Source organism: Madurella fahalii, assembly GCF_045866475.1.
Source record: "Madurella fahalii IFM 68171 DNA, scaffold_2, whole genome shotgun sequence".
NCBI lineage: Eukaryota > Fungi > Ascomycota > Sordariomycetes > Sordariales > Madurella > Madurella fahalii.
This window is the reverse complement of record NW_027263972.1, coordinates 1,106,900-1,134,710: the sequence shown is the minus strand read 5'-3', so window position 1 is coordinate 1,134,710 and position 27,811 is coordinate 1,106,900. Positions and strand designations below refer to the sequence as shown.

Below are 27,811 nucleotides of genomic sequence, written 5' to 3'. Positions count from 1 at the left end.
CGCACGACACGGTGCCCTCTGCGGATGCCACAGCTGGCAATTGCCATTATAACCCCCAGGACATCTGAACTTCAAGGGGCACCGGTCATTACCGTAAGAGTAGTTGGGTACGTTCGAACCCGAGGTCACTTCAGTGTGTTAGAGACGAGTTCTTCACAATCATCATCCAGGGGAGAACATGCCTGTCACCACGGACCGCGTAGCAACGGACGAGGAAGCTGCTGACCCTGCAGGTCCCCGAGGCCAATGCTGTTTTGCTGGCGCTTGGACGGGTTGTGCCGGGGTCGCTGGCGGATTCTGAAACTCGCTTCCAAGTCCCGGCGCAGGCCGAGGCCATGGATGAGCTTTGGTGCAGCTCGAGTTCATATCAGGACATCCAGGACCGCGGGGACATAACGCCTTTTTAGGGTGAAACTTCGTGCAGTCCTTGACGTAGCAGTTCCTTCCGTCCTCGCAGTCAGGAGCCCACGGGTGGCTTTTTGTCAGACCGCAGCCTGGTTGCCGGCATCCGGATCCGTTCTGGCACATTGGGAGCTCTTTCTGCGCAGCCGGGGCCGGTGCTGAGCTCTGCGGAACTGAGCCCTGCGGGATATATGACGTTGATTCTTGGGCGGATACCAAAGTCTCATGGACCAGGGTGATCTGGGCCGGAGCCTGGTACCGGGAACTCCAGGATCTGGGTTCCGTCCGCGCTTGTGGTTGGACAACATTCTGCGCCTGTCTAACGACCTGAACGGTCTCTCGTAACTGTGCCGTCGCTTGGCGCAGGGCTTCTGTTTCCTTTTCGAATCCCTTCTTGTCTCGGCTCCACTTGATACTATCACTGAATCCGAATCTATCAATTGGGTATTTCGCCCTTATATCGCTCATGGCTTTCAACGCTTGGCGGCAGGGTATAAGATGCGCCGTAAGAGACGACTCAAATAGACCGGCCCCAGGGTTTTGACGAGATGCGTAGATGTTTTGGTACGATTCGAGCTCTACAATAAGAGCCTTGGCGGCGGCCTCGCCAGGGGTGAAGGCGTCGGGAGCGCGAGAGAAATCCCGAGCAACAGAGCGTGCGAGGGAGAGGACGCTGGTGACATCGCTGTCGAACGGCATTGGTAGCGGCGGCATTGCAGCTGGAAATTTGGTACTGAATCGTTGTGATGGAGGAGGGGTAAGAGGTTGTGTGGTGGAGAAAGAACCAGGTATGGAGGAAATAGAAGAAAGGGAGGACTCACGAAAGAGCTGAGGTAGCTTGGCGTTCCGTATCGGTCATCGCCAGACCGCCACAGCTGCAAGGCAACCGTGGAACACGGCTTGGGATTCGCGTTCCTCCAATAATAGACGCCAAGGCAGGTCAATATTTGGGCCTGGAGTGGTAATCTCGGATTGCGCATGTCAGCTCAGTCAGCGTAACGGATATCACGATCCAAGCGTACCTAAAATCTGGATTATATTTTCCTTTGGCACTTCTCTGAAGTGCGGCTAAGTCACGAAAGCTACACGATCCGAGGCTACCCAGTGTATCACTTCTATAGGGTTCGATAGTGCGGTTTGTCTTTTGTGTTGAATCCGGACTAAACTGAAGAGGGGCGGAAGGAAGTTTGCCTGGGTACCTACGCAGCGCGCCGCCGAGATCCAAGAAAAAAAAAAAAAAAAAACATCAAGATCAAACAGAGCAGTCCCAGGTCCCTGTTGCCGCAAAAACCGATACGGCAAAAGGCCGATATTCAATATAGCCCTAGTTTAAATGTATCTGGCCAAGAGCGGCTCTCTTTTGCCGATACTTATCTTTCTCCTAACACGAGCTCTGGATGTTAGTGGTTTTACGGTAGTAGACCTGGGAGTCTAAGCCTGTTACATTTTGTTACCAGTTAACGCTCTCCTTGGTAGATATAACAATGTGCATGACTACCGGCCGACTCGGAGCCCGAGGCAGCGCTCATGAGCGAGGTCTTTTACCAGCCTATACTACGCACGTTCCACAATGTCAACGGGGGACGCTAATGAAGATTTGTTTGCATCTCGGGAGATGGTTAGAGAATTGGTTAGATGTGCTAATGGGTCTTGGTCATCCAGCAAGCCTTGCGCGATACGGTAGGCGGGTTGACCGACCGTGAGTATGTGTTTTAAGAGAGCATCTTATCCCCGAGAACCATGCACCTTTCAGCGGCGCAAACATTTTGGGAATACATTTTTTTGGAAGGTACAGCGAGGACTACCTATCACGAGGGCAATTATAGGCTGGTAATGTTTTAGGACGTCTGTTGCTGCCTCGATGATTGCAGACCTGGTACTACTAATATTGAATTTACCAGATCTAGGGTTTTCCAAACATGTCGTAAGATCCTTGTCACTTGTTTGCATTGTGTGAGAGATTCTCGGCTTACAAAACCAACTTCGACAGAGACAATATGGCCGCGCCCGAAGGCATGATGTTTGAACTCTGGAAACGTCGCGGTGTGGAATTTAACGCCAGAGGTTGACTCAGTTTCTGCAGGGAAGCCTTCTGCAGTACCGCACCGGCTCGGGAGAGTTGAGGAAGTTGATAACCCTGGTCATTTTATCTTGGGCTTAGGTAGCTTACGAGTGTGGAACTCGCCATCTCAGTTATGTGCAACGGAATCAAATCTTCTGAGAATCCAACGACGATACCCATGAAGCAAAGAGGTAGCCAACCGCTTCCAAGATTTGCTTCACGCGTATGGTTTCGTACGGGGTGGTTATTCGGGTAATGTAAATAGCATGCTATGCCGGCGCTACGACTTAGCCTCGTCTGGTATCTTGCCACCTGCCCAACCGAAGGCACAGGGCATGAAGCATTCTGGGTATTGGGCGGCGTTCCGCCGTAGATAAACGTATAGTGTAGTTGCTCGTTGAAACAAACGTAGGTTGCAGTCAATCGGGGCGCTGCACGGTTCTTGCATATTTACCCGGTAACATATCCAACCAAGAAGATTGAGCCTCGTCGAATTGATGCGATCCTTCTAACGGCCACTTGCGGCACTGCCACGCTGTGCCGAGATCAATACAGCGATACCGCCTCCCAGGCATAATTGGAGAGGCCTCCGAGTTTTGACATTACACAAAACGGAAGGAGAAAGCTGTTCATATGATTCAGACTCAGTGTTGACTTATCCCTCCTTTTTCTGTCATCCACACCAGCATGTTAGTAGTTCTCCCGGCAGAGGTTTATTCCTCATCAAGACGAGAAAGAAAAACCGCAAAGCTGGCAGAGCCGACCCCGATGGACGACCGCGGTGACGGCGAGGTCGGGGCAACATTGCCGCCCGGCCCATATTCGAAAGACTTCTTCTATCCGGAAAAACTGACCGCACTGGCCCGCGGCACTGTCGGTGTAATCTCAACCGTCACTTTGGCCACCACTATCTACACGTGGGTGACGTGGAAGAATGGGTTGCCTCTTAGAGTTTTTATATTGCCGGTTCTCGCAGTAAGCCCCCTTCCCCGGCATGACCATATCTAACAAGCGTATCATGGTGGCTAACCGGCAAACTACCAATAACCAGTGCGCCGCTTCAATTTTGGTCAGCTACGCTGCCGCCATCAGCTCCGTCTTGCACAAATACGGGCCTGGAGGCTATTGGTTATGGGTCCTCTTCTTCGACCCTCTCGTCGGAGGGCTCGGGATCATTGGCTTCGTTGTGGCTACGAGCAACAACGAACCAGAGCAACCCACCAAACCCTGGAAGGGGAGTGCCGATGCTGCCGCATATTTAATCCTCATTGTCGGGTACGTCTAGTGAACCCGGCTTGTCCCAACATTAAGCTAACGAACATCCACTCAGAATCGCACACATTACTGCAAGCTTAGGCGGTTTTTACGGACTTTATCGTGTCAACAGGAGGAAATTTGAGGCTCAAGCTGCGGAGAGGGCTCTAGAGAATTAGGAGCATAAATTCGGACTTCGGATTGCTCTACTCACTGAGTTGACTTGGTATTGTTCGATGGCTTGTTTGGTTTTGTCTGAGAATGCTGCTCATGTCTCCAAGCGACGCAGTGAACCGCCGAGGCCAAGATCGACACTCGACATCTTCCGCAGGCCTTCCGGGTTCTCGCTTGGCTCGCAAACATACTTCAAGCAAATTCTGCATATCGCTTCGTACTGGATGTACCCGTTTGAATCCGGACACCCCAATCCAACAGTTGTGATGGGGGAGTCATTATGAGGCGCGCATTAATTCCTTAGGGAGGTCTTGAAACAGGGTGAACCTGGACCCCGGTGAGTTGACCGGACAATTTCAGCCAAATCGGGCAACACACCACTTGGGCGTCCGATCCGCCCAAGCAGCGTCGCACGGAGGTATCCTGCACCCCGCATCCTTATTATACGCCTCCAACCGGTATACCAGATCAGGGGCTGAAATAAACATGATAATACTCGAAGCTTGCGCAGCCGTCTCTGTCGTTCTGCTCTGAGAGCTCCCTCCGTTGCTCCGGATCTGCATCCTTCTTTCCGGGCCACCTTCCCTCTTGATGGTGGGGAGCTTTAGGAATTGGCCATTCTGCCCGCTCGGGACGCGTCGAGGCGCCTCGGGGATGCAGCGAAGAGCCCAGATTCCAGTATCTCATATACCCTCAGAAGGGTACCGCCGGTATCCTTATTTCATGTTCATTAACTGGCGGGGTGGGTACATGTACTAGTTAGGCAAGGTATTAAGGTCTCCAAGCCCGGCTCCTGAATCGGTAGTAATGAATATGGGTCCAATATATCCCCGTGGCGAGCCTAGCCCTGTGAGATACTTACTGGGAACGACGGCCCTGCAAGCATCGACCTGCGGGGAAGCTCCTTGCTTCACTCACTACATACGCGTTCGGAGCTCTTCATTTAAAGATTCGGAGTCGCTGCATTCCTCTTGAACGTTCAATCCTGTACCGCCTCGCTAGTACCATCTTCGCATCTACTCACAACTGTGACCCCTATCCCTTTCGCATTACCGTCCATCATGCTGCTAAAATCGACTTTCCTCTTTACGCTGGTGAGTTTGGTTGGGCTCGCGTCCCGCGGCCTCGCACACCCCGGAGAAGCGCACGATCCGAGGGATGCGCTGAGAGAAGCCGGCTTCCGCCACGCCGTTGCCGATATCAACTCCAAGGCGCTGAGCAAATGCGGCAACAACGCCGCTGCTCAGGCACGAAGGGAGCGCGCCATGAAGCGCCGATTGGAGACTTTCCAGAGACTGCGTGCGGAGAGAGGCGTTGACAAGGGTATGATTAAAAGAAAGTGAGCCATTGACTTGACACTGATACTCATTACCTTCCTTCAAGAAGACGCGTTTTTGCACCGCCGTAACAGCGCCCAGTTTGCCAAGTGGGCGGGCATCTCCCATGACAGGACGGGCAGTCTAGACTTCACCACCGACACGCCGCACCAAGACATCTTTGGCGCCAACAGCACCTGCATTCTTACCCCTGACAACATCATTGGGCCGTACTATGTCCTCGGCGAGCAGATCCGAAGCAATATTGTCGAAAGCCATCCCGGCGTTCCGGTGCACCTAGAGATGCAGTTCGTCGACGTGCAAACCTGCGAGCCCACACCGCGCCTCTTCATTGACCTCTGGCAATGCAACGCGACCGGCGTCTACAGCGGGGTGAGCGCGGCAGGCCAGGGGGGACTCAGGTCGACCTTCCTCCGTGGAGTGCAGGAGACAGATAGCGATGGCGTCGTCGAGTTTGATACCATTTTCCCTGGCCACTACCAAGGCAGGGCCACTCATCAGCACATCACAGTCCATGTTGGCGCCGAGAAGCTGCCCAACAACACGTACTCAGGCGGCACCGTCAGCCACATCTCGCAGCTGTTCTTTGACCAAGCTCTCATCGACGCGGTCGAAAACACAGCACCGTACAATACCAACCGCGTGAGGAGGACGTCAAACGCGGCCGATTTTTATACGGGCTATTCTGCCACGGCGGCCTATGATCCGTTCCCCGAGTATATTTTGCTCAAGGCCGGCGACCTGTCCAAGGGCATCTTCATGTGGTTAGAGGTCGCCTTCAATGCGAGCGCTAATTACGATTCGTATACTACCGTTGCGGCCGTCGTTGGGCCCAACGGGGGTGTCAACAACCCTGGATTTAACATGGGGAAGGCCATCACGCCCCCGCCAACTCATGGATGAAAGCCACGGATAGCAGATGCTTGGCCGCTTGAGTGGCAGTCGGAACGGTGTGGTTGCAGTCAAGTGTCAGCGGTCTATAGCTACTTAGCTAGTACTATGTCAGAATGCAATGTTAGAGTGAAGCATCCTGATTCCTGGAACCTTTGTCCGTCAGTGTGAACCATATCACTGCAGTGGTTTCTAGCATGCCAAAGACCTTCCACGCAGTCGCCGTTAACCAGGTTGGAGTCTATGGGCGGGGCGAAAATGTTACCCAATATAGTAATGGACAATCTACATCCAACAGTGTCCCACGCGCCTACGCTTCCAGCGTCGTAAAAGGGTAATATCACTATGCATAGCGGGGGACGAGCCGCGTCAACACGGCAACTCGACACGGTATTTGAACTCGGCTAATCCTGATTTGATCGAAACAGTCCGGTGGACCACCCATCCTATGGGGAAAAATAGAGTGATGGACCCCAACCGCGGACATTGCGCCTTTATCCGGGGCGTAAAGTGAGATGCCTCGCTCGTCAGATAAGCTTCTGTATGTATGAGGCGCTCACAGCGGAAGATGAAGTTAAATTTTGAGCTCGAATTGCTCACCCAAATATAATCCAGTTAGTTGGGTTCGCATCGCAAGCGAGACCTCGGGGTGCGGGTGCGCGGGCATGAGCAATATGGAAGATATGGACCACAGCAGTGGCCGCACCAGTGATCCCTGCCATACTCCGTCTCTGCTAAACCCGACTTGTCCTGATTACCGGACGCAACCACAAGGGGTAAAGGTGTTTACAGTGACGGCCACGCAATAAACCGACTAAGTCGAGGAGGGGAAGCGGTGAAAGTATAAGTTGAGGCAATTCAACTCTGTAGATGGGCTGAGGATCCCGCCAGACGCGTCGCCGCAACACATCCAGCCATGGCTCAGATTTCAAAGCTTGTTGTTTCGTTGCTGCTCGTGGTGAGCACGGCATTCGCGGCCTGCACAAACCCAGCCAAACGCAGAGCATGGTGAGCCGACCAGCAGCCGTCATCAGACATGATTGCCAGCTCAACAACTCTACAGGCACACACTGAGCAACCCTGAGAAGCTGGAATATATCAACGCCGAGCTATGCCTCATGAATAAACCCGCGGCCCTGGGTCTACCAGGGGCCCGGACACGGTTCGACGAGCTTCAGGCCATTCACCAGCTCCAGGCCTACTCGACGCACTTTGTCGTACGTACCAATGTTCACAAGCCCGGAGTCTAACCCGACCTTGATGAATAACAACTCCCTCAGGGAGCCTTCCTGCCGTTCCACCGGTTGATGATGCACGCCCATGAGAGCGCGCTCCGAAACGAGTGCAACTATACCGGCTATCAGCCGTGAGTCATCCCAGCCCCGCATCGGTGATACTCGTAATACATAGCATTGTCCACTAACCCCTGCTCAGGTACTGGCATGAGCAGCTGGACGCGGGCAAGTTCCGGTCGTCGGTCATCTTCGACCCCGTCTACGGCTTCGGCGGCGACGGGTCCGGCGCGGGCGGGTGCATCACCACGGGGCCTTTCGCCAACTACACCAACTCGCTCGGCCCGGGGTACCAGGTCACGGACCACTGCATCAACCGCCGCATCAACGACGCCATCAGCAGCGGGTCGTCCCAGGCGCAGGTCAACCGGTGCCTGGCGGCGCGGGACTTCGCCACGGCCTGGAACTGCATCGAGGGCCAGCCGCACGCGGGCGGCCACGCCGGCGTCGGCGGCCAGATGCAGAACGGCGTGTCCAGCCCCGGCGACCCCCTGTTTTACCTGCACCACACCTGGCTGGACAAGGTCTTCTGGGACTGGCAGGCGGGGGACCGCGCCGTGAGGGTGGCCAGCATCAGCGGGACCAATATCGGTCCGGACTTCGCGCCCGGGTTTCCGCCCCGGCCGTCGCATATCCCGTGAGTTTGCCCTGCGGTCTGTTTGACGGTGCTGCGGACGGATGAGCTGACGTTTTGGGGATCTCTTTTTCCCCTAATGATGCTTAGGAAGCCAACTGGCGCGGATGGTGACCCGGGCACGACGACTACCCTGGGTCATGTCCTTAACATGTATGGGAATGGCCCCAACAAGACGATTGCGGACGTCATGGACATTCAGGGCGACTTTTTGTGTTACGAGTATGTTGAGCCGTGAGGGGTGTTAGGTGGTGCCGGGAGGGTTTATGTAACGTTGACGTAGTCGGTACGAGTATGGCATTGTGATTCGGGGAAGGGAAGTGTGTGCTCGCACGTAGGTACTAGCTCCGCCTGAATGGCCCCCCGTCAGCTTAAAACCATTAGTTGCATTGCTTGCCATAGTCAGCTGCGCAACTCCTCCCTTTCTACATGTATCGTTGTTTCTCATATGTTGGTTAACGCACCGCGAATCGAGTACCGAGGTGGTCAGTGACAGAGCTAGAGGATCGTCTATGCCCTATTAGTATACAAGAGATGAATAACATAGATTTGCACTTACCAGGGCTTCGAAACTCTCTCCGAAGAGATCTCTTGCGTCTGCCCCACTGCATTGATTATCGCCTCGGATTATTTGGCGAAGGACACAGAGTTGGCCGTGGTATCAGGTCTGGCATACGACTTGCACCAAACTCGAGATGTGTTGGTGCAGGTGGAAATGGTGGCGGTTTGACGCGCCTGCATGCGGTCGGAGAGTCTCGCTAAGGTCCATTTGGATTAGCCATATTCCCTCTTATAATCAACCTTAGGAAGTTAGGTTAGCTATAAAGCAAGTAGCTCGCTATCATTCAAAGGCTCTCCCACTCTGACCACAGAACTAGTAGCTATCGAGCCCAGGCAGCATAGATACTTCTACTTAGCAAGCAGAGACACGGGAGGGGAAGATGGTAAGATTTTATTCAAATTCACAAGGTCAACGATTCTCGGCGCGGCGGTATCCGGTCCTCAAGACTCGGACAGGAAAATCCATCATCGGAAAGAGGCCGCCGGAGCGAGGAAGGCGGCATTCCTGAGGCCAGCGGGCGATAAAGAGAAGCCATTCACGGGAAGTACTTTACAATGGGCCAGCCAGCAGCCACCTTAACAGATCAGCGGTCGCTACAGAAAGACCCCTATATCGCCATATTTTCACAGGGATTCCTTGCGATTCATCCTGTGTGGATAGTTTCTTTCATCACCCATTGGGCACGCTAGGCTTTGCGCTGACCCCCTGTCATTGGCTGCATGAAATACTAAGGAGCAACTTCCAACTACCCCGCTTCCGGAGCGGTTACCGCTACTTTCGCATCGCAGTCTACCTTCGCTCACTCACTCACAAACGGCCAGATGCTCCTAGTTGTGTCGCGTCTTTTGGGGTACATTGTTTAGTTCTCTCATTGCTTCCGTGATAATTACGGGTTTCCATGAACGGCCTAATCGCCTTTCTTGACGAAATATATGATGCATATAACGCCGGTTCCGAGGGCATCAGGCCCGCCCGACGACTCCTAGACGCCGAAGAGTGGAGGAGCATCAAGGAACTTGGCGTCCACCCGCCAGTTATCATGGCTTGGGACGTCCCTCTGTTCAGTATTAATGGCGAGAATGCCGTTGGTAGAACGTGGCTCCTTTGTCGCGCCCAGGCACAGCCGCCAGCGGAGGGAACTATCAGGATCCAGCTCTCAATCGGGAACCCATCTGAATATCTGGCCGGCACCGACTTCAGCGCTCTCACGGCCCAATGGCGGACGTCCGCATCGCCGCCTGGATTGTACAGCTTCAACTCATACGAAATGTTCCCTGATCCCGACTCCGACGGCGGCTCGCGGATTACACGGGTGGTAAAAGTGGAGAGGGGGGTGCATGTTTCGGCCGATACCAGTATTAACCCCAACTCCCCTCCCACTGGGGCGGGATTTCTAAAAGTTATTTTCCCTCAATGCCTACTAACCACACCCGTTACCACGTCCCAGTACTCATACAGCACCAAATGTTTGTCGATGCAACGACCGCAGAGGCTGCAAAAGACACGGGCCAGCAGAAGCGCCTGCTCAAAACTACGTTGCTGAAGTCCGTTTCAGATCTTCAGGAGCTCGATCAGCTCTACTTGCCGGTGCGTGCTGCGATGAAAGATAGCTGGAAGCAGCTCTTCCTTCTACAGATCCACCACGCGAGCCTAAGGTTGTTTGCCCGGGTGGTGGATAGATTGATGCAGCGACAGTCAGAACTCCAGGCTGAGGTGGACCCTCGCTCGGCCGAGCTGCGACATTGGAATCTATTTGAGATGACCAAGGATTCCTATCAGTACAGAAACCTTTCTGAAGTAAGCCTTCATCTAACCGCCACTATCGAGTCCCTGATCGGGATCATCAGGGCCGCATCGCCGGCCAACGAGAACCGTGAGTTCCAGGTACTAGAGGCGGAGCTCCATGGGTGCTGCAGAGAGGTCAAAGACCGTTTAGACAGGTTGTCCAAAGGACTGGATGATCAAGTCAGGTTCCTGGATCTGGCCAGGAACATCAACCAGGCCCGGGGCATCCAGCAGCTCACCCTTCTCACCGCTATCTTCCTACCACTCTCCCTCGCCGCCGGGGTCCTCAGCATGCAGTCTCGATTCAAGGACCTGGGGAGACTGCTATACGACTTTTTCGGCGTCGTGGTTCTTCTGGCGGCCATTGTCTTCATCCTTCTCCGTCTTATGTCGTTCTTGAGCTCCGTGAACGAAGGCCATAACAGACTAAAATCCAAGAACCGCTTCTACAGGGAGACGCTCAAGCCGATCCTCGCAATTCTGGTCTCCATTACCGTCGCCATTTATGGTTGCCTCGTCCTCTCCTCGTTTATTGTCGGCATGTTTCTGGACGTGGATCAAGGTGCTCGAATTCTAGGATACGCAACGGCAGCTGCTGCCTTATCATCAGTGCTGATGGTACCTGTCCTCTTGGTCCTAGCTTGTTGCCTGTCACCACTCTTCGGAATCAAGATTGGCCCAGGACTCATATCGACATTCGCCTTTGTTTATGGCCTCCTGGTTTCGAAGAAGCGCGCCACTCGGAAGAGGAAGAAGAGAAGGCATGTAGAGGATGGAGCCCCAGGGACGGATCCACCAACAGATAGTGGGCAGGATGGAGAAGTCGATGAAAATGACGGTCAGCGCCAAATTCATTTTTGAGGAGTGTATTGGGGATAAAGTAGGACGAATAGCTAACGATTTCCAAAATAGGCATGCATGCACCGAGCGAGACGGCCGAAGCTGCTGCGGTTTCTGTGACCCCGTCAGTTGGTGTCACGATGTCAGCGGATGTCAAAACGTCGTCAGCTCTGACGCTTGCTGTACTTGGGAGCTCGGAGCCAAACCAGGTAGCATTGACGTCAGGGACCAGCAGCGCCAGCGCTGAGGTGTCAGAAGAAGCTCCTACACCCTAGCGCCGCAGTCGTGGCCCCCTGGCAGCTGGGTCTTGATCACTAGAACGATCAAAGCCTCCAAGGTCTACGTGAAAACCGGGGATAGTTGTAACTCCATAAAACCGGTCCAGAAACAGCGTTCTCATGGGACACCGACAATACCCGGCCCTATCAACCAGTTGTTACAGCCTAGCATAGGGCTGGCTTGAGACGGACTAGCCTCCTAATAATACTCCGCCTGGCCTGTCTATTTCTCGAACTCGACTGTATGACCGGGATATGCACGAGTACGGCCCAGCGCAACTCGGTAAGTCTGGCGAGGGCACCGCCGGACTATCGGGCCAAGGGGCATCCGGAAAGGGAAAGCGCCACGATCACGGAAGAAGAAATTTCATCTCCATGCCGCCCAGGAGTGTTTAAGCTTTGCTTACTCTTTCTCCCGATATCGGTGGAGAATTCGTCATTCGGCGTGGTTTGCTGACACCAGTTCTTGCTTGCTGCTGGGGTTGCAAACTCTACCTACGGCCCGCAAATCAAAGCAGGGCGATTTGGGCCCAGTGGTTCATAGGATACAGCGTCGAAATGGCCTCCTCGGGTTGTATTCACGTATATCTGGGCCTGGATACCATATCAGTAAATCGGCTCTTGCTGTTGAAACGCTGTCGTATGCCGACGAGTACTGTTGACAGCCGCACCTGAGGTTCAACGCTAAGGCAATTGATTTTATCAGAAACGGCACTGGACTCATAGCGATGGTCAGAATTCCCAATGGATTAGTGAGGGCTATACATAATTGGCCAGACAAGCTCCCTATCTCGGTCCTCTCTGGTTTCTTCTCGGATGCTGCGCAGGCCAGATGAACAGGTAGGAACAACATATACTATCTTGGAAGTAGAGCAGCTTCAGCGGTCACGGAAACCCTCCTAGTCCAGTATCACCCAAAATATTCCAACAGCTATAGCAAACAGGGATACAAAGGCCGTGCCGATCCATCCTACAACGGGCAAGTAGGCAGCTGTCGCCAGAGCGAGAAACAGAAATGGTGATACAGATAGAGCGTTGAGGAGAAAGGTAAGGGTGGAGTAGAGACGGCTGAAGCCGTCGGTCCCGAGCTTTCGAACCAGCCAGTTCCTCCCCTTGGTATCGGAGAGGACAGTTTTAACAAATACAGCGATGCCCAAAGAAACCGTGAAGAGAAGCCAGCTGATGCCGAGGAATGTACGGACGGTTTCCCTCGCGAATGTCGGTATGAGGCTGGGGTCAGGATTGTTGCGGTCCGCTTGGATTGTGTCGGCGGGGTCTGCGATGTCGGAGACGAGGACTGTAAACGTGATCTGCCCGCCGAAAACTGAAATGACAATGATGCCCTTTAGGTAGCCATCTAGCCAACGCCAGAACTCGCCATCTTCGCTCGCTGGGTTGCTTGGTTGGGCCGTTGTGGGGCCGCTCATCCTGGGCCAGGTAAATAAGTATAAGGTAGTTAAAGTAATCAAGATAGGGAGTGATTAATTTAAGTAAAGGTAAGGTACAGCACAGGTGGAGCCGACTAAGCCAGCCGAGCCGTTTGCGCACAGCGGCGCCGATTCGACTGACCTCTTGATCGGTACCTTGGTGTGTTGTGGGCCGCTGATGACCCAGTTCCCGTTTCGGTTTCTGCATCGATAATCGCGTCAATTGATGGCAGGTCGAGTATTGGGCTAAAAAGAAAAAACACCTCAGGCGAGGCTTCGGTCAAATCTATCTCCGAATATCCGGTGGCGCTTCAAATACCGACAAAACGATCCTACTCCGCCTCTACATCCAGCTATGTCCTCGCCGCCTTTGCCTTATTGTTCTTGTGGTTCCTATAGCTGCGACACGCGATGTTAGCGACAACGTTCAACACACGCCCAGTCATGGCCAACACGGGGATCATGAGACCATAATAGCGGGCTGCGTCTCACAGCAAATATGCAAGTTGTTGATAAGGCGGGATGGATCAGAGAGTTCAGATGGCGTCCAGGTTTCCGTCCAGCTTGAAGCAAGCTTGGGTATTGTAACTGCCTTCTGCCATAGAAACATGGGCACCGGTCTGACTACATAGGAAGATTTGTCTATCATGAGGGACACCGAGCTCCTGGAACGCGCCATAGAGCCAAAGGATCTGGCCCTTGGGTCGCGGCATACCTTGAATTGCATTGCGCTTGTCGCGCTTGTCAAAGAGAACTGAGAGAGGGTCTACAAGAATCGACCGCCAATGCCCGGATATTCCACCGGCGTCAGGTTCCCCTTTTGAAGCAATGGCGACCGTTTAGTAGGCAGCCACAGTAATGGGAGAACTAGATTCAACATCGCCCCCGTCTTTCTTGTTGTGGCAGATTAAGGTTGACTCCGACGAGCTAGGTACACTTGGTTCCTGGTTGTTGTAGTCCCCCTCTCTTCCCTGCAAGAACAAACATCTACTACGCATGGACGCGATCAGTTTTTCTGCGACAACTCGGCTGACGGCCAAGTTATGCAGCTGCAGCGAACCCGTGGCCACCGAGCTTGGTGTTAGTGGCCCTCGCTAGGCGCTTGTACTGCACGGCGTGATCAACGTGGTCAAATCGCGCATCCCGGTGGTAAACCGCCACCTTCACAAAAGGCTCGGTCTCGGGGATTGCAACGTCGTTTCCGCTGAGCTATTCGTCCCCAACCTCGTCAGCTTTGTACCTAGCACAAGCACGGAAAAGGAGAAGAAATCACGGAGCATCTACAGTACAGGCAGTACATACTGTTCTCACTCTCCAGTGCAGATGCTTCTCGAGGTACTCCTCTACCGCCCTTTCCTCCAGTTCCTCCCTGGGGAAGGGGTGGATTCCATGGGGGGTTCCGAGTTCATGGCGGTTGACGCCACTCGGCGGTATGCGGGCCATCAGTGCAGCGGTGATGGGCACCTGGCCACGGGACTTGGTGCCCGCTGTCGATTTGACTCGGCAGCCTTCGCAACCCCCCTGGGCAGCTCCAGCGCCAAAGACGGGATTGCTGAATGTGTAGAGGAGACCGACGTGCTGCGGGTGCCCTTGGAGAGCGCCGTCATAGTTGTCCACCTGCGACTTGTCGCCGATGAACAGGTGGAGAGTGTACGGAACGCCGCCAAGGGCGAATCTTTGCCCCCAAATCTGTCAGCTTTTCTTTTTCACTTCGAATGGGAGAGAAAGAAGATCTGCAGAATGCCGTGTGACCGGTTGGGGGCCGGGGGGAGGGGGGGAGGGGGAGGGGGGGAGGGGGAGGTTGTACATACCTATCGTACGTGATGTTAACAATAATGTCCTTAGTCCACTTCTTCTTGGGTGTGCTGTCCTTATCTGCGGAGTCAATGAGATCCGCGGGACTATACAGTTTCTTGAGCTGGTCTCTGATATCGATGATGTACAGGTCGACGTCGAACTTGCCGTCTGTCTTGTACTTGTCGAGCCACGGCTGCAGCTCCGGGTATGAGTAGCCCCATTTGATCCAGTCCCTTACGTCATTAGAGGTGAAGTAGGTTCCGAAGGTGTCCTTGTGGAATGGGGTTAGCCAAGTAGTCGGCTTGTCGATGTCGCCGGCTCGGATACTCCATGTTCCGTCGTCCGGAAGCTGTTCGGAGTCGTTCTGGAACCAGTTAATGTCGGTATTTTCCTGGTTAATGGCTTGCCAGATAGCGAACTGGCGGTCAACGTTGCTGCAACACCATGGTCATGGTCAGTGAATACATTGTCTACGCTGTAATAGGTTCTTAGGTGTGGTTGGGTAAAACGAGGGGATGGCGCCTACGCATGATGCATGTAGAAGATAGGGTCGAATGCGGCCACTGGTGGTTCGGTCATGTGGCCAATGTATTTATCGAATCCACCCGTCCAGTTGTGTATGTTGTTGTGGATGTACTCAAGATTCAGATACGGTGCCGGGGCCGTGTCGTCATGGAGCTTAGTCGTTGCGAACTGTGTGAACGTTGTGATGTAGTCTGGAGAGTAGAGCCTGTACACCATCTCGGCAATCGGCACGTTATCGACATTCTTACCGTACCAGGAGTGTTCATCAAGCGCAGTAGCGACGCTGCTGTTGTTCACCTGGCCGTTGACCCACGTAGTTTCATGCTTGGGCGGGTAGTCCGCCCAGCGTGACGTACCCTTGCACTCGGAGAACTTGGTTATTTCCCCCCTTTCTATTAGCTCCCTACGTCTACTCAGAAGGCGGTGGGGCTACTATGTTTTCTCCACATACCTTAAAGTCATCGTCGTCTTGGACATCTTGGACTCCGTAGCGACCCATGTTTTTGTTCCCGGGGACGGTGAATTTATACATGGGGTTGTCGATGTAGGTATCATCTTGGACATCCTTGAGATTAATGACGAGGATTCTCGATTCCTTTGTGATCAGAGGAACGTCGTAGATGGGTGTCTCCCCTTCGTTGCGCGTCTTCTTCTCCGCCCAGTCCCAGTAGGGCAAGCGCCAGGTATTGGCAGCATCGGTCCAGCTCGCCTGCTCGGTCTTGGGTAGCTCAGGAATGATATCGTTGATCATGATTTCATGCAGAACTTGCTGTTCCCTTCCATTAGCCAAGCAGATTAAAGTTTCGACCTAGTTCCAACCCCACTGATCACCCACCTCAAAGAGCATCATATATGGGCGGTGCCAGCACGGGAAGAGTAGGCTGTCATGGGTGCAGTAGCCCACACCGTCGGTTGTGGGAACGGTATCTTCGTCCCATGGTGTATATGGCATTCCGTGAATTCCTGCATCACGCACATCCAAGGTCAGCACATAGCAGCCATACATATTTGCAGTGCCGCATGATACATACCCGCGATCTGGAAAAAGGACAGCTTCTCCTCGGGATCTTTGTTCTGTAGGGCACGAAGTGCGTACAGGAACAGGCTCCTTTGGCGCTTGTGCTCGAGATCACCGCGAAGATACCAGTCGTCAACCTCGAGGCGCAGCGGGACTGACGTTTTGGTGGTGCCTGTCTTGATACCGGTAATGGCGTATGTTGGGGCAGCCGGAGCCAAGCACACCGGGCGCGAGACGTCCCAGGAATCGGCCGCAGGGGAAGTTTCGGCCGTCAGTGTGGTAGCGAACACGTTGGTCTCACGCGTGGTTCCCTTCATGTCCTCGTTGTGCAAGAGATAAAAGAGCACGATCTGGTCTTTGCCCGAGTTGTTGACCAGCACCGCGACAAGGGGGGAATGAGGGATCGGGTTGGCCTCCAACGCCACCGGCTGCGATTGGGTAATGTTACCCTCCTGGTCTACTCGGAGACGGAAGACTTGGTTCGAGTCTGCTGTATAGAAGCACCAGAAGTTGTTTCCGTCATCCACGGCGGCTAGGGAGGCGTGCGCCGAAAGCGTAAAGTGGCCGTCTGTTATGGTGTATGTTGCGTAATCTGGAAGCAATGCTTATCAGTCACGGCGGCAATGGAGCTGAAGAGGATTGGAAGCAGCCACAGTACCGTTGGGTCCTTGGTCCTGAGACGATCCAAGATTGAGATTGTCGTACTGGAAGAATATGACGGGGTGAATTGTGTCAATGTCTTTGTCGGGTTGCTTGACCTCGATCCCCGCCTGGGGGATGACGACCGAAATCGAAGTGCCATAGAGAGGTGGATCGTTCACGGGTGCATTCCCCTCTTGCCAGCCAAAGAAGGGACTACGGTGGACCACTTTGATGTCACCTGTCTCAGACGTATCTTGATAATAGACGCACAGGAACTCGTTTTTTTCCGCGTTAATCATCTTGATTGCGGCAAGCTTGGAGTAGGCGGCACACTGCCAGGCCTTGTCGCGCATGTTGCCCCGGACCCAGGTGCCGTCGTCCGAAGCATGAACATCACAGAGGTAGTTGCTGTCGTCTACGTAGAAGAGATAACGCTGTAGGATAGTTAGCACCCGCTTGAAAGCCTGCAATTGATGTCGCGGAATCAAGGTAGTATATCTTCGGTGGAAAGGTATTCAGTACCTTCTGGCCATAGCAGACGGCAGCCAAAGGAGTGAACCGCTTCGCCGGGGCAGCTCCCGTGACATCAATGATGACGGGCTTGCCGGTCACAACATAGGGTTGGGGTCCATCAGTGAGCTTGCCCTTGATCTCGACGAGATCGCGGCGGTAGGTCTGCGCGTAGGTGTAAATACTGTCTTTGCTGGCCGTGCTGGCTGCAACAGCCGTATTGGGAAGAAATCTGAACGACATTGCTTGTAGCAAGAGAACAGACGCCGGCACAGCAGGCTCAGAATTGTGGTTTCGATTGGGCTTGGCGTTCCTCGCCGGTGAAGGGGACCAGCTGTTTTGCGGAGCGGGGAAAGGAGAGAATGGTGTGTATTGATTGCCTGCTGCAGAGTTGCTTCCTCGTTGTTGGGCAGCTCTAGTACCGTTGCTGGCTTTATATTTCTCACTAGAGTCAGAATCTTCCCGTTAGGTACTTGGTAGCCCCAGGAGATAATTGTCGTCTTTTTGCCACAGAACTTGTGGTAAATATCTCATGGCACGGCAGTGGTTGTCGGACTTTCTGTCGATGACCAACCAGGATTGAGATCGCGCCTCCCAGCGTTATGTAGTATTCGTTTATTTATGTTCGTCTCCAAGAACAGACCGGGCCAGACCTCAGCTTTGCTGCATGTCTCTCCATTTACGGCCTTAGAACGAGATAAAAGCAGCTGAACTGCAAGGTATGTCTGCTTTGTCCACTTACATCTTTTAAGCAGCCGCCTTAGCCTGCCCCAAGTAGCCATGAGGAGCGGGGGTAGATTTCCTGGCCCCGAGACCCTGCATGCCCGCAATGGTGTTATTGTAACGTTGGGATGCAGTCACAACCATCCCGCTCAATTCCGGCTTCAAAGCCTGCGCTTCGCCGGGGATTCGTCTTATTAGGCAGGGTTGCAGAACAGCACTCGAATCGACGGCGGCTCCATCCCACCCTCCCTGTTCAGATGGGTACTTTATCATATGAGCTTCCTAACTCCGTTTCCCTTACGTAGTCCAGCTGATGGGCAGCGGGGTGAAATGCACGACAGTTTGGGGTTGAAAAGATGGGTAATAGTTAGCGGCGCTTCACAGCCCTCCACCTCATGCAACTCCCGCATTCCATCCATTCCTTGAGCTTTGAGTTGGGACCGATCAACCCAGCCACACTAATTGGGGCGTACATGTGAAGCTCGACCCAAGAGTTTAGTATCCAGCGTGGGTGCATGGTACCATTGAGTCAATGAATGAGCTAAATGCGTCTGATAACTTTGCATCCCGTGTTCTAGGCCCTTACCTTACTGATTACAAACGAACGTACTTTACCAACCTAAGGTAGGTAGGTAGTATGCTCGTCGCGCATGAACCGCAGGATCGAAGCTAGGTACCTAGCTCTGTGCATGTGGTTATACCTTGTCCCACCACTAACTCACGGTAACAGGATGCAGTCGTGTTTCTTTTTCTTTGGCTCTTTGTTTCTTTCTCCGCTCTCTGCTCACTTAGCTAGACAATAGGTAATTACCGTCTCAAAGCTCGCCATACGCTCAAAATTCCGTCCAAAAGATCTCGTCGCTGCGCATATATATAATCATCTATACAGGGAACGTCTCCTGGTCCGATCGCGAGCCGCAAGCAGTTCGCTGACACCTTTTGGCTTCTCCCGCCCAGACACCGAGGGTTGGTTGGCATCAAGGGGGTACCCATTCGCTGCACCGCTACAGATTATGGGCCGATGCGTCAAGAGAAGAAAGCCTGGATGATTGTTGCATTTCCGTTGATTACCGCATGTGTACTGGGACCCGACATTACCCCCGGTTCTGAGGAAGGGGAAGCCTAAGGGCACGGGGAGTAGGTCTCTTTCGGAGTTTCAGTGGCCTCCCACCTGGAGATCACCAACCGCCTTTCTCTTAAATAGGGATTCATTTTACACGATAGGTTTTGGTTTGACTAACTAGTACAACGGGCTGGCACGGCAAAACAATAACCTGTATGAGCCCACAGTTCGTCCTCAACGTGGACTGTCCTATATGATAATGTCCTTAGGTATTGCGACTTATACTTCCCGCACTGCTGCCTCCTAACAGATCCTTGTTTGCAAGATGATTAAACCCGTGGTTTCTTGAAGGCACGATGTTAAGGTGGCCACTCCACAACTCTCGAACTAAGTAGGGCCGTCCTGGCCATTGCTCCTTAGACAGGACAATCAATTCAGCACTCTTTTCCACACCTGTTGCAGGCTCAATTGACGAGAAGTGCTATGAATACCTTAGCTAACGATTTCCAAAGTAGGCACCGAGCGAGACGGCTGAAGCTACTGCGGTTTCCACGACCCTCACATGTACCCTGTCACTTGGAAACTTCAAACAGAGCTGTGGCTTTTGCGGCGGTGCTAGTGGGCGTGCAAAGTGCAGATGGTGACCGATCACGTGCCTTCGTGTGAATGATCCAACATCCAACACGTGCCTGCATTGTCTCTTTCTTGTTCGCTCGATAGGATCCTTACAACACCGAGTGTCGAGATAAGCGAGCACCGGCGCCTCTCGATTTTCGAACATAAAAACCTGCTGACTGCGTTGCTCACCACGTTCCACGCGGCGAGAACAGCGGGCGCATATCGACAGACGCGCATCTCCAAACACCATGACGTCTACTCAGATGGAAGATTCCCTTCGGCCTACTGATGACGTGTACAAGGAATTCTACGAACAAGGCTACCAGATTTGGTACAAGGTTTGGGTAGGCCCTGCTGGCGATTGTTCCCGCCCATCAACATGTCTGGAAGCGGAGCAACTTTTCCCTCAACATCCAGTTCTCCCTGTCGGTCTGGATCCAGACGATTCCGGGCTTGTAACTGCAAAGTCTACCTGGATATCCAGTGAAGGGGATTGTAATATCCCTGCATTCGAGCAGACATTCCAGATGGCGGCAGCAATCGGGAAGCCAACATCAACCGTCTTTGCAAATAACCCGGATTTAACGCCCTTCGAGTGGTTCGGCAAAGACGACGGCCATCTTGTGGTCCTTGTTTTTGCTTGGGCGTACGCACTATCCGCACGGTGGGCGGAGATCATCCCCCGAGCGTCTCCGATCGAATACACCACAAGTCAAGCACCTTGGGTATCCCACGAAGTCTCCGGTGAAGCGGCCGAAAATGGCAGACCTATGGTGGTTGAGCTAGGGGAGCTGACTGGCGAGGCAGCTCGATGGTGGGCAGCCGTCCTTAGGGGAGAGTTGGAGGGCAACCATACCTCATGAGCGATGGCGACTTCTTCCGCCCTGAAGTATCACAAAGGAATCCAATAATCCCATTTTCCTAACTAGCTCTCTAACCCATACAAGTTCTTATTCGCCAACTCCGGCATCCTTTGAAGCGGCGTTGCAGTACATTGAGGCTTATTCCGCCTTCCACAGCACCAACACACAGAGCCGGGCGGTCCTTGCCGCCGCACTACTTCTCCCTTTAGCCAAGCTCGACAACAGGAAGATTCTGTTCCCATGTACCACGAGGGCTCTGCAGATTTTCTGCAGAGAAAACAGTACCGAAAGCTTTACTTATCAAGGAACACGATTGACGCCAGTTCGACAGACTCCTGACCCTAAGCGCCAGCGCTCGAGGGATGAAGTCCGTTCTGGGCAGCGTCTTTTACGAGCCAGGCATACCAGCTAACGCCTGCAGTGCATGGTTGCAAGGCACCATGGCCGTGCTGCAATCGAAAGGAACTGCGAACCTTCGGGTCTTGGCTCGCATGTTCTTTGATCGGACTCCTCATATCTCATATCTCTGGCTTGGAGGGATCATCACATGCGCACACAGAGATTTCCTACGGAGTGCCTCCAGCCTCCTTGGCCTGAACAGGATTGACCTTCACAAGGCAGCCTGGACTAGTACCATGTTGTCCTTCATTCGGGAACCGGTGTCTCCGTTGCATCACGACTCAAAGCCAATCTCACAAGCTGATGAGTGCCGGTTGATGTTTCTGACCCAAGAGCCGCCCCGGGAATCCCCTCCGATGTACCCATACCCTCCCTTGGGGACACGGACATCAAGGACACCGATCTTGGTGTCCAGCTTCACGCACATTGCCCATGCAAGCACGAACTTCGGTTCTCGTCTCTCACATGGAACTGCGTTGGGGCCAGGAAAGACATACAAAGAACAGGACCTATATCTACAGCGTCTAGGACCCCGATTATCAACAATTCGCACGAGTATAAGGATGTGGTAGTCGAAGTGGACTATGGGTGGTCAGACCGGGAGAGGGATCTCTCCGAAGGAGTTACGAGTAATTTGTTCACCTGGATGCGAGACAGAGATAGGTTTACTGTTGCGGAATGAGACATTTACCGGCACGAATGGTTTGATGCGTTCGATTCGGACGACGAGAGCGTCTATCCGGATGGAGATGGGGGCTCCACGGCAGGTTTAAACATTGCTGGTCGGATGGGATGCTGAATGGCTAGCACCATGACCAGGCGTTGCAACTCAGTATAGATTACGCGGAAAGTCGAAGCAAGATATTCTAAAAACAACTGCCAGGCCAAGTGGTGAAAAAATAACCGGAGGTGCACATATTACACTTCCTACTAACACAATTGAGTTACCGTCAACTAGAATTAAGTACTGTTAGCGCAGAATGTAACCCGTGCACCTCTGATTGTTTAGTGCAGGTCAAGGTAGTCGTTAGGTGATGCGACTAAGCGGCAAATTACCTGACCCAAGCCAATCCATTTACGAAGTGTTCAGGCAGCAACAAACTCCATATCATCCGTCTCTCACACGTTTACTGCACAGAATACCCACACTCATTAGTGGGAAATATGAGTCCCCGTTCCCCTACATTCCCCAATATTCCCCAATCTCGTCTTCCATCCAACATCATTATTCCAGCAACCTATCGGTTACTCACATTGGCATCACTTCAATTTTCCCAAATCCGTGGGATCTCAGTAGAGCTAAATAAGCGTCATATAATCCCCGAGTTCCATCGAGTAGCTCTTGAAAAAACACTTAGGCATAGCGGGAAGACGAGATATTGGCCAGAGTCCGCGCTACAAGAAGTTGATTGAAGTTCTCTTTCCACAAAGTTAGTACGTTGCCGAATGTCTGCTACTGAGCGGGATGTAACAGGCAGATAAGTTCCATTTCTGGCGCCGAAGCTGATTACCACTGCAGAAAGCGGTAAACATTGGGCTTATCATGCTGCTGACATCAGAGCTGTTTGCAAAATCTTCGGCAACTGCATTTGCGACGTTGCTGAGAGCGCTCCAAGACGAATTGTGGAATCTTCATCTGCCCATTGAGAGAGTAATGGACATTTTCTAGTCGATCAGTAGGTATGTAGCTTTTAGATCCCACCCAACCTTTACAGATCTACTAATGGAACCGCTGCCAATGCTTGGTACGCAAGTTTACCTTATTTCGCCTTTGTTGTGGTACTTGATGGGAAGCTTTTCCAAGTTAGCACACCGGTCGCTATATTCGGAGTATATTAATATAAGTACTTACCGGCCATAGTAACAGCTTCCCCGCCTTTACCGCTCTTTAGAGGCTGATAAAGAACTAGTAAATGCACTCAGTTTTGACCACAAACTTCACCTCTTCAACACTCGTCCTACGCTTAAAATACTCGTTTACCGGCCCCAAAGCTTCTCGGATAAAACCGGTATCACCTGAAAACTGAGCCACTTTCCACGGCCGTCTGGTTCTCGCGTCGCAACTACCCCGCACTGATGACTGCAATGCCCCGCCATAAAAATGAGACGCGAGGGGATTTTGTTAGGCGCAAACTGTACTATAATTGAGGAGCGTAAGTCTATCAAAGCCCAGGAACCTATAGAAGTAGTTCGCTACTCTCAAAGATGCCTATCATCGACGTGGGGAACAAAACTAAAGACGGGATTTTGGAAATAGTCGCTCAATGGGTAGGTTCTTAAATCCATTTTACGTTGTCTTGTAGCTTACTAGCGATAGAATGATGTAACGAAGAACGATCTCCATTACTGTCCCGCCAAGAGCCCAAAGACGGTGGCCCTTTACCTCGATATACCGTTTGACGAGACGGTTTTTGTCTCTGAGGGACATATGTATCCGGAGTGGGGACGCTGGCTATATAATAAAGAGGACATGCCGGACTGGGTGGTTGGAACAGGCCCTACTAAGATTGAATGGATCGATATAGAAATAGCAGAATAAACTACGCCGGAGGGATATGAAATAATATACTACTATTAGATCCTGCACCTAGCTAAGTTCCAAGATAAATATGTACATGGTTGCGGGTCTCGAAGCGCTTGGAATATCTTAGTACTGTCGCACTACTGCATTTATACCGCTGGATGTTTGCATTTTGTGTTGCTGTTGTTTTCCCGCTGTAGCGTTCAGATGACTGGAATTTTGGGCGGTCGACCAACCGCTCCCAACATGGCATCGGAGAATGCTTCCTAGGAGTAGCGCATGCCGGAACGTGCGTCTTCGTGGGACTTTGATTGAACAGTATGAATGCAAGAGAACTGCTATACTGGCTGTTATAATCTGGTAGGAAGAATCAAGTGCGATAACTCGAATTGCATTGTCGGAAGCCGGTACAAGAACCGTATCCCTTCCCTGGAAACGCTTCTAGGTCGTGAGGTTTTTGTAACTGCAGATCGTGGTAACCGACTTAGGCTTTGTAGTAAGCACTAGCCGATATACTTATTGACAAATATACTAATAAGTGGATTAGAGGATACGAGGGATAGGTAACGGCTAGGATTATAATATATAGCCAGTTTAAGGAAGTTACTAGAGACGTCACAACAATACTCTCTTTACTTGGACCTCAGTGAAAAATATGTGATTGTAAATAGCCTGTCAGCGTCTTAAGCTATTTCCGCTTGATTGTAAACAAGTGCTACAGAGCTACAGAGATTGCTAACGCAGCTAGCGGCTTTTCCACCACAGGCTGTTAACAGTGTTAGCCCTGAGAAAACAAAACGAAGAGGTTTTACAGGATATGCCAGTCATCTAGGGCCATTTGCCAGAACATCTTAGCAAGGTATCCAACCCAATGTATATAGACAGATTAATTGAGTTTCGGGAGACCACTCGGAACAACAGTACAGTAGAAACCGCACTTGACCACCGCATGGCAGCCAAACGTAGCAGACGGCAACTATAGTCCCAGTTCCTCTAATCGGCAGGGTCGATAGCTTGAACCCTTGCTTCCTAGATATCGTTATACGTCGGTGCTAGCTATTTATGGGCTACCTCTATCCAGGATTGTACGATTGAATGGTCCAGTTGACTATAATGTAAGGTGCTGTGCTCAGTTATGTCAATCCCAGGTAACTGGGCTACAGCGACAGCTTCCCCGCCTTTACCCTTCCTTGGAGGCTGATAAAGAACTTATGAGCGTGCTAAGTTTTGACCTCAATTCTCACCTTTTCAATGCCTGGGTCGTCCCTAAATACCGTCTACGCCTACAATACTCGTTTACTGGTTTGAAGGTTTCTCGGATGAGACCGGTGTTACGTGAAAACTAAGCGACTTTTCCCGGCTGTCTACTCTCACTGCAACACCCCGCTCTTAAAATGATAGGCAAGGGAATCTTCTCGGGCGTAAATGTACTCCCATCGAGAAGCGTAGATCTAATAAGTCGAAGGAACTCGAAACGGAAGCAGTTCACTACCATCAAAGATGCCTATCGACGTGCGTGGCAAGACAAAGGACGATATTTTGGAAATGGTCGCCCAATGGGTAAAGTTCTTTACGTCCTATATCGCTTCGCAGCTTACTAGAGATAGGATGGCGTAACAAAAGACGATCTCAACTACCGCTCGGAGAAAGGCCTAGGTACGGTAGCCTTTTATGTTAATATACCACTGTATGGCGGAGCTATTGTGTTTTTTGGGAAGGATAAGGGATGAGAACCAATGTCAGGAGCCTGGCTATATGGTAAAGACGAGATCCCAGGGAAATGGTTCAATACAGACGAAGTAGAGGTTCAATGTATTGATACGAAGTAGACCAGTCTAGTAGTTTACATATTAGCAGTGTCATGCTGATCTCAGTTCTCGAACCTCTTGCTCGGGATCAGTTGACTAGGGTTCAAGAGAGTTAATGTCGCGTTGGTGCATCTGAAGGATTCCAACGGTACCTTCAGATTTTCTAGACACGCATCTACTGAATGTCGTAACTATGTGAAAGAGGAGTATTACCAGAAGTCTTGTGAATACTTAGGGGAGGTGTGTTTCAACAAGGAAATACTCTGACTGGTAACCTGTGCTGTATCCTCCAACTCCTGTATCTTCACGTCAGTGGAGTATATATCCTAATTTTTCTCGGCTCGAGTCAGGTTCTCTCTGGAACTGGACCTCTGCAAAGTTCATCTCGAATACAAACCCGCCCGAGAATTTCCGAGGCCCAACTGCGGCCGCCAACCCGTCATGAAAGTGAAATGTCTTTCGAAGAAGGGCGAGATCAGACGAAAAACAGAACTGAATCTAAATGTTATCGACTTTACTCACAACAGGGTGATTAATGCCCTTTACAAGGTACTCTCCCACCTGCGCTCTTTCCGTGACCACGTGGAGGATTCTGCATATTAATTATCCCCTCGTACCCTGATCGAGAGCAAACAAAAAACTGTCTCGTCTGCAAGCAAGATATACCGTCTAGCCAATTATTCCGCAAATCTAGGGCTTACACCTCCAGGAATCTAGCGTCCCGCCCAAACTGCAGGCAGAACTGCACTTTCTTCCACCAACCCCGGTAGGTTGGGCAAATGACAACCCCAGCCTCCCGTATCAAGTTGTCGTTTCACGCGAGCTTACCGGCATTCCGGTGGCTATTCGGCCGCCGGGGTTCTGAGAGCCGTAATACGATCGTGCATCGAGTGGCAGCTTTTCTTTCTCCATACAGTGCCAGCGCAAGACAGGGTTGCAGGACAGGCGGATGTGTGGGATTCTGCCATCGACCCAACCCCCCCCCCCCTTCCTCCTCCTCCCCCGGGCTCGCCCTCTGACTCCGAAGCACCTCAGACATCTGAGCGCCCATTACATAGCCCCGCAGAACCCGCAGGGCTGCGAAAGAGCGAAAGGGGGAAAGGAGCGACCATGAGCTGCCACGACTGTGCGCTCAAGAGTCTCATCCTCCTGACCCAAAGGGATATCTAATCACCAACCTGCCTGCCCGAAGCATTGCCACATTACGTATACAGGCGAGGGAACGCGCCCCTTGATGAGACTGTACGTAGGTCTCTATCTTCACCGCTGCGGGCCACGATGGCAGAACACCCTACGTTACAGGATATATCCCGACAGGATGAATGGTCCCTATCCTGGCGCCTAGCGAGCTCGTCCCCGCTCCAGTACCAACGCTGAGGGTATAAGCAGGTGGGTGAGTTGGCTGGCAGATTATTTGCGCTTCCTTTGACATGCAGCGACCGAGCTGGCTTGTTTGGCTGCGACGGGGTGCTCGGACAACTGAGGACACGACGCCAGTAAGTCCCTACACAACTTTACCGACTCCTACAAGCGAACAAATCACCTTCAGACAAGCGTCCTCTCGTCCTCAGAGGCCAGTACTGATTGTTTTAAACATCCGGTTGGTTCCTTCCCGCAACGGTGGCCGGCGCAGATGATTGCCCTGGTGCTCCGCCATAGCACCTTCCAGCTGAGATAGTCAGCGTACCCGCAGCAGGCGGCAGGAGAGAGCCACTATGCCACCAGATCAAGGATAAATTCCTAGCTGCTTTGCCCACTTTAGGTCCTCAGGCAATTCACCTATATATAATACAGCGATGAATACTCCGATGGGCGGTCACTTTCCGAGGAGGCCAAGGTCGTATTGAACCTCTGTGTTCTTGAGAGAGTTGCCGACCGCAAATTTCCGGACGGAAATACCCTTGATAGACTCGAGAAGCTTGGTGAAAACAGGCCCGTCAGCGCATACGCAACGTGAAAGGACTCCCAGCACACGATTCCCTACCTATCAGATCTTACAGCACTTAAAACACTCATAAGAGTACGAACGGAACGGATGGCAGAGTTGGCTTACGAATGGGAATACCTCCATCACTTCGCTGGTATAATTACTTGGGCGAGATGCCGAATATGAGCGGCGCGTGACCTACGGGCGAATGGGTTGTATCATCCGCGCCATGTTCCCGAATATTGAACCGATCTTTGTCCATCCTTTCATTTCTTCCTACACGATGCCTTCAGATTCAGTATGATATTGGCTTGAACAGAAATACTGGACACTTCGGTTCGAAGGGCAAGATCACGACTCTGTGTGGGACTATTTGCATGGCGCTAAGGGAGAGTTCTCTTGGCTCGTCATATTTATGAACTTGATGCATTTGTGCCCGCCTTTACCCCTTGCTCCAAC

General features: G+C 52.2%; 6 protein-coding genes across 6 annotated transcripts; 4 read left to right on the top strand and 2 right to left on the bottom strand.

The window, feature by feature from the left end:
• Positions 1 to 3,232: 3,232 nt before the first annotated feature.
• MFIFM68171_03077 (uncharacterized protein) lies at positions 3,233 to 3,897 on the top strand (the record flags this gene model as incomplete). The annotated part of the gene is made up of 3 exons (XM_071058499.1): positions 3,233 to 3,439; positions 3,516 to 3,739; positions 3,795 to 3,897. 3 exons carry the CDS (start codon positions 3,233 to 3,235, stop codon positions 3,895 to 3,897), a joined length of 534 nt encoding a protein of 177 aa, XP_070914600.1.
• A 1,056-nt stretch (positions 3,898 to 4,953) lies between these two features.
• Positions 4,954 to 6,132, top strand: MFIFM68171_03076 (GPI anchored dioxygenase; the record flags this gene model as incomplete). The annotated part of the gene is made up of 2 exons (XM_071058498.1): positions 4,954 to 5,215; positions 5,276 to 6,132. The coding sequence occupies 2 exons, from the start codon at positions 4,954 to 4,956 to the stop codon at positions 6,130 to 6,132; spliced, it is 1,119 nt and encodes a 372-aa protein (XP_070914599.1).
• Positions 6,133 to 7,036: 904 nt separating this feature from the next.
• Positions 7,037 to 8,284, top strand: MFIFM68171_03075 (Tyrosinase copper-binding domain-containing protein; the record flags this gene model as incomplete). The annotated part of the gene is made up of 5 exons (XM_071058497.1): positions 7,037 to 7,128; positions 7,184 to 7,337; positions 7,401 to 7,486; positions 7,555 to 8,049; positions 8,137 to 8,284. 5 exons carry the CDS (start codon positions 7,037 to 7,039, stop codon positions 8,282 to 8,284), a joined length of 975 nt encoding a protein of 324 aa, XP_070914598.1.
• A 1,222-nt stretch (positions 8,285 to 9,506) lies between these two features.
• MFIFM68171_03074 (uncharacterized protein) lies at positions 9,507 to 11,508 on the top strand (the record flags this gene model as incomplete). The annotated part of the gene is made up of 3 exons (XM_071058496.1): positions 9,507 to 9,963; positions 10,056 to 11,231; positions 11,306 to 11,508. 3 exons carry the CDS (start codon positions 9,507 to 9,509, stop codon positions 11,506 to 11,508), a joined length of 1,836 nt encoding a protein of 611 aa, XP_070914597.1.
• Positions 11,509 to 12,410: 902 nt separating this feature from the next.
• On the bottom strand, positions 12,411 to 12,938 carry MFIFM68171_03073 (uncharacterized protein; the record flags this gene model as incomplete). Its single annotated transcript, XM_071058495.1, has 1 exon — positions 12,411 to 12,938. One exon carries the CDS (start codon positions 12,936 to 12,938, stop codon positions 12,411 to 12,413), a length of 528 nt encoding a protein of 175 aa, XP_070914596.1.
• A 1,041-nt stretch (positions 12,939 to 13,979) lies between these two features.
• Positions 13,980 to 17,673, bottom strand: MFIFM68171_03072 (tyrosinase; the record flags this gene model as incomplete). Its single annotated transcript, XM_071058494.1, has 9 exons — positions 13,980 to 14,147; positions 14,241 to 14,613; positions 14,750 to 15,169; positions 15,262 to 15,632; positions 15,712 to 16,029; positions 16,096 to 16,223; positions 16,292 to 16,870; positions 16,937 to 17,354; positions 17,443 to 17,673. 9 exons carry the CDS (start codon positions 17,671 to 17,673, stop codon positions 13,980 to 13,982), a joined length of 3,006 nt encoding a protein of 1,001 aa, XP_070914595.1.
• Positions 17,674 to 27,811: the final 10,138 nt, after the last annotated feature.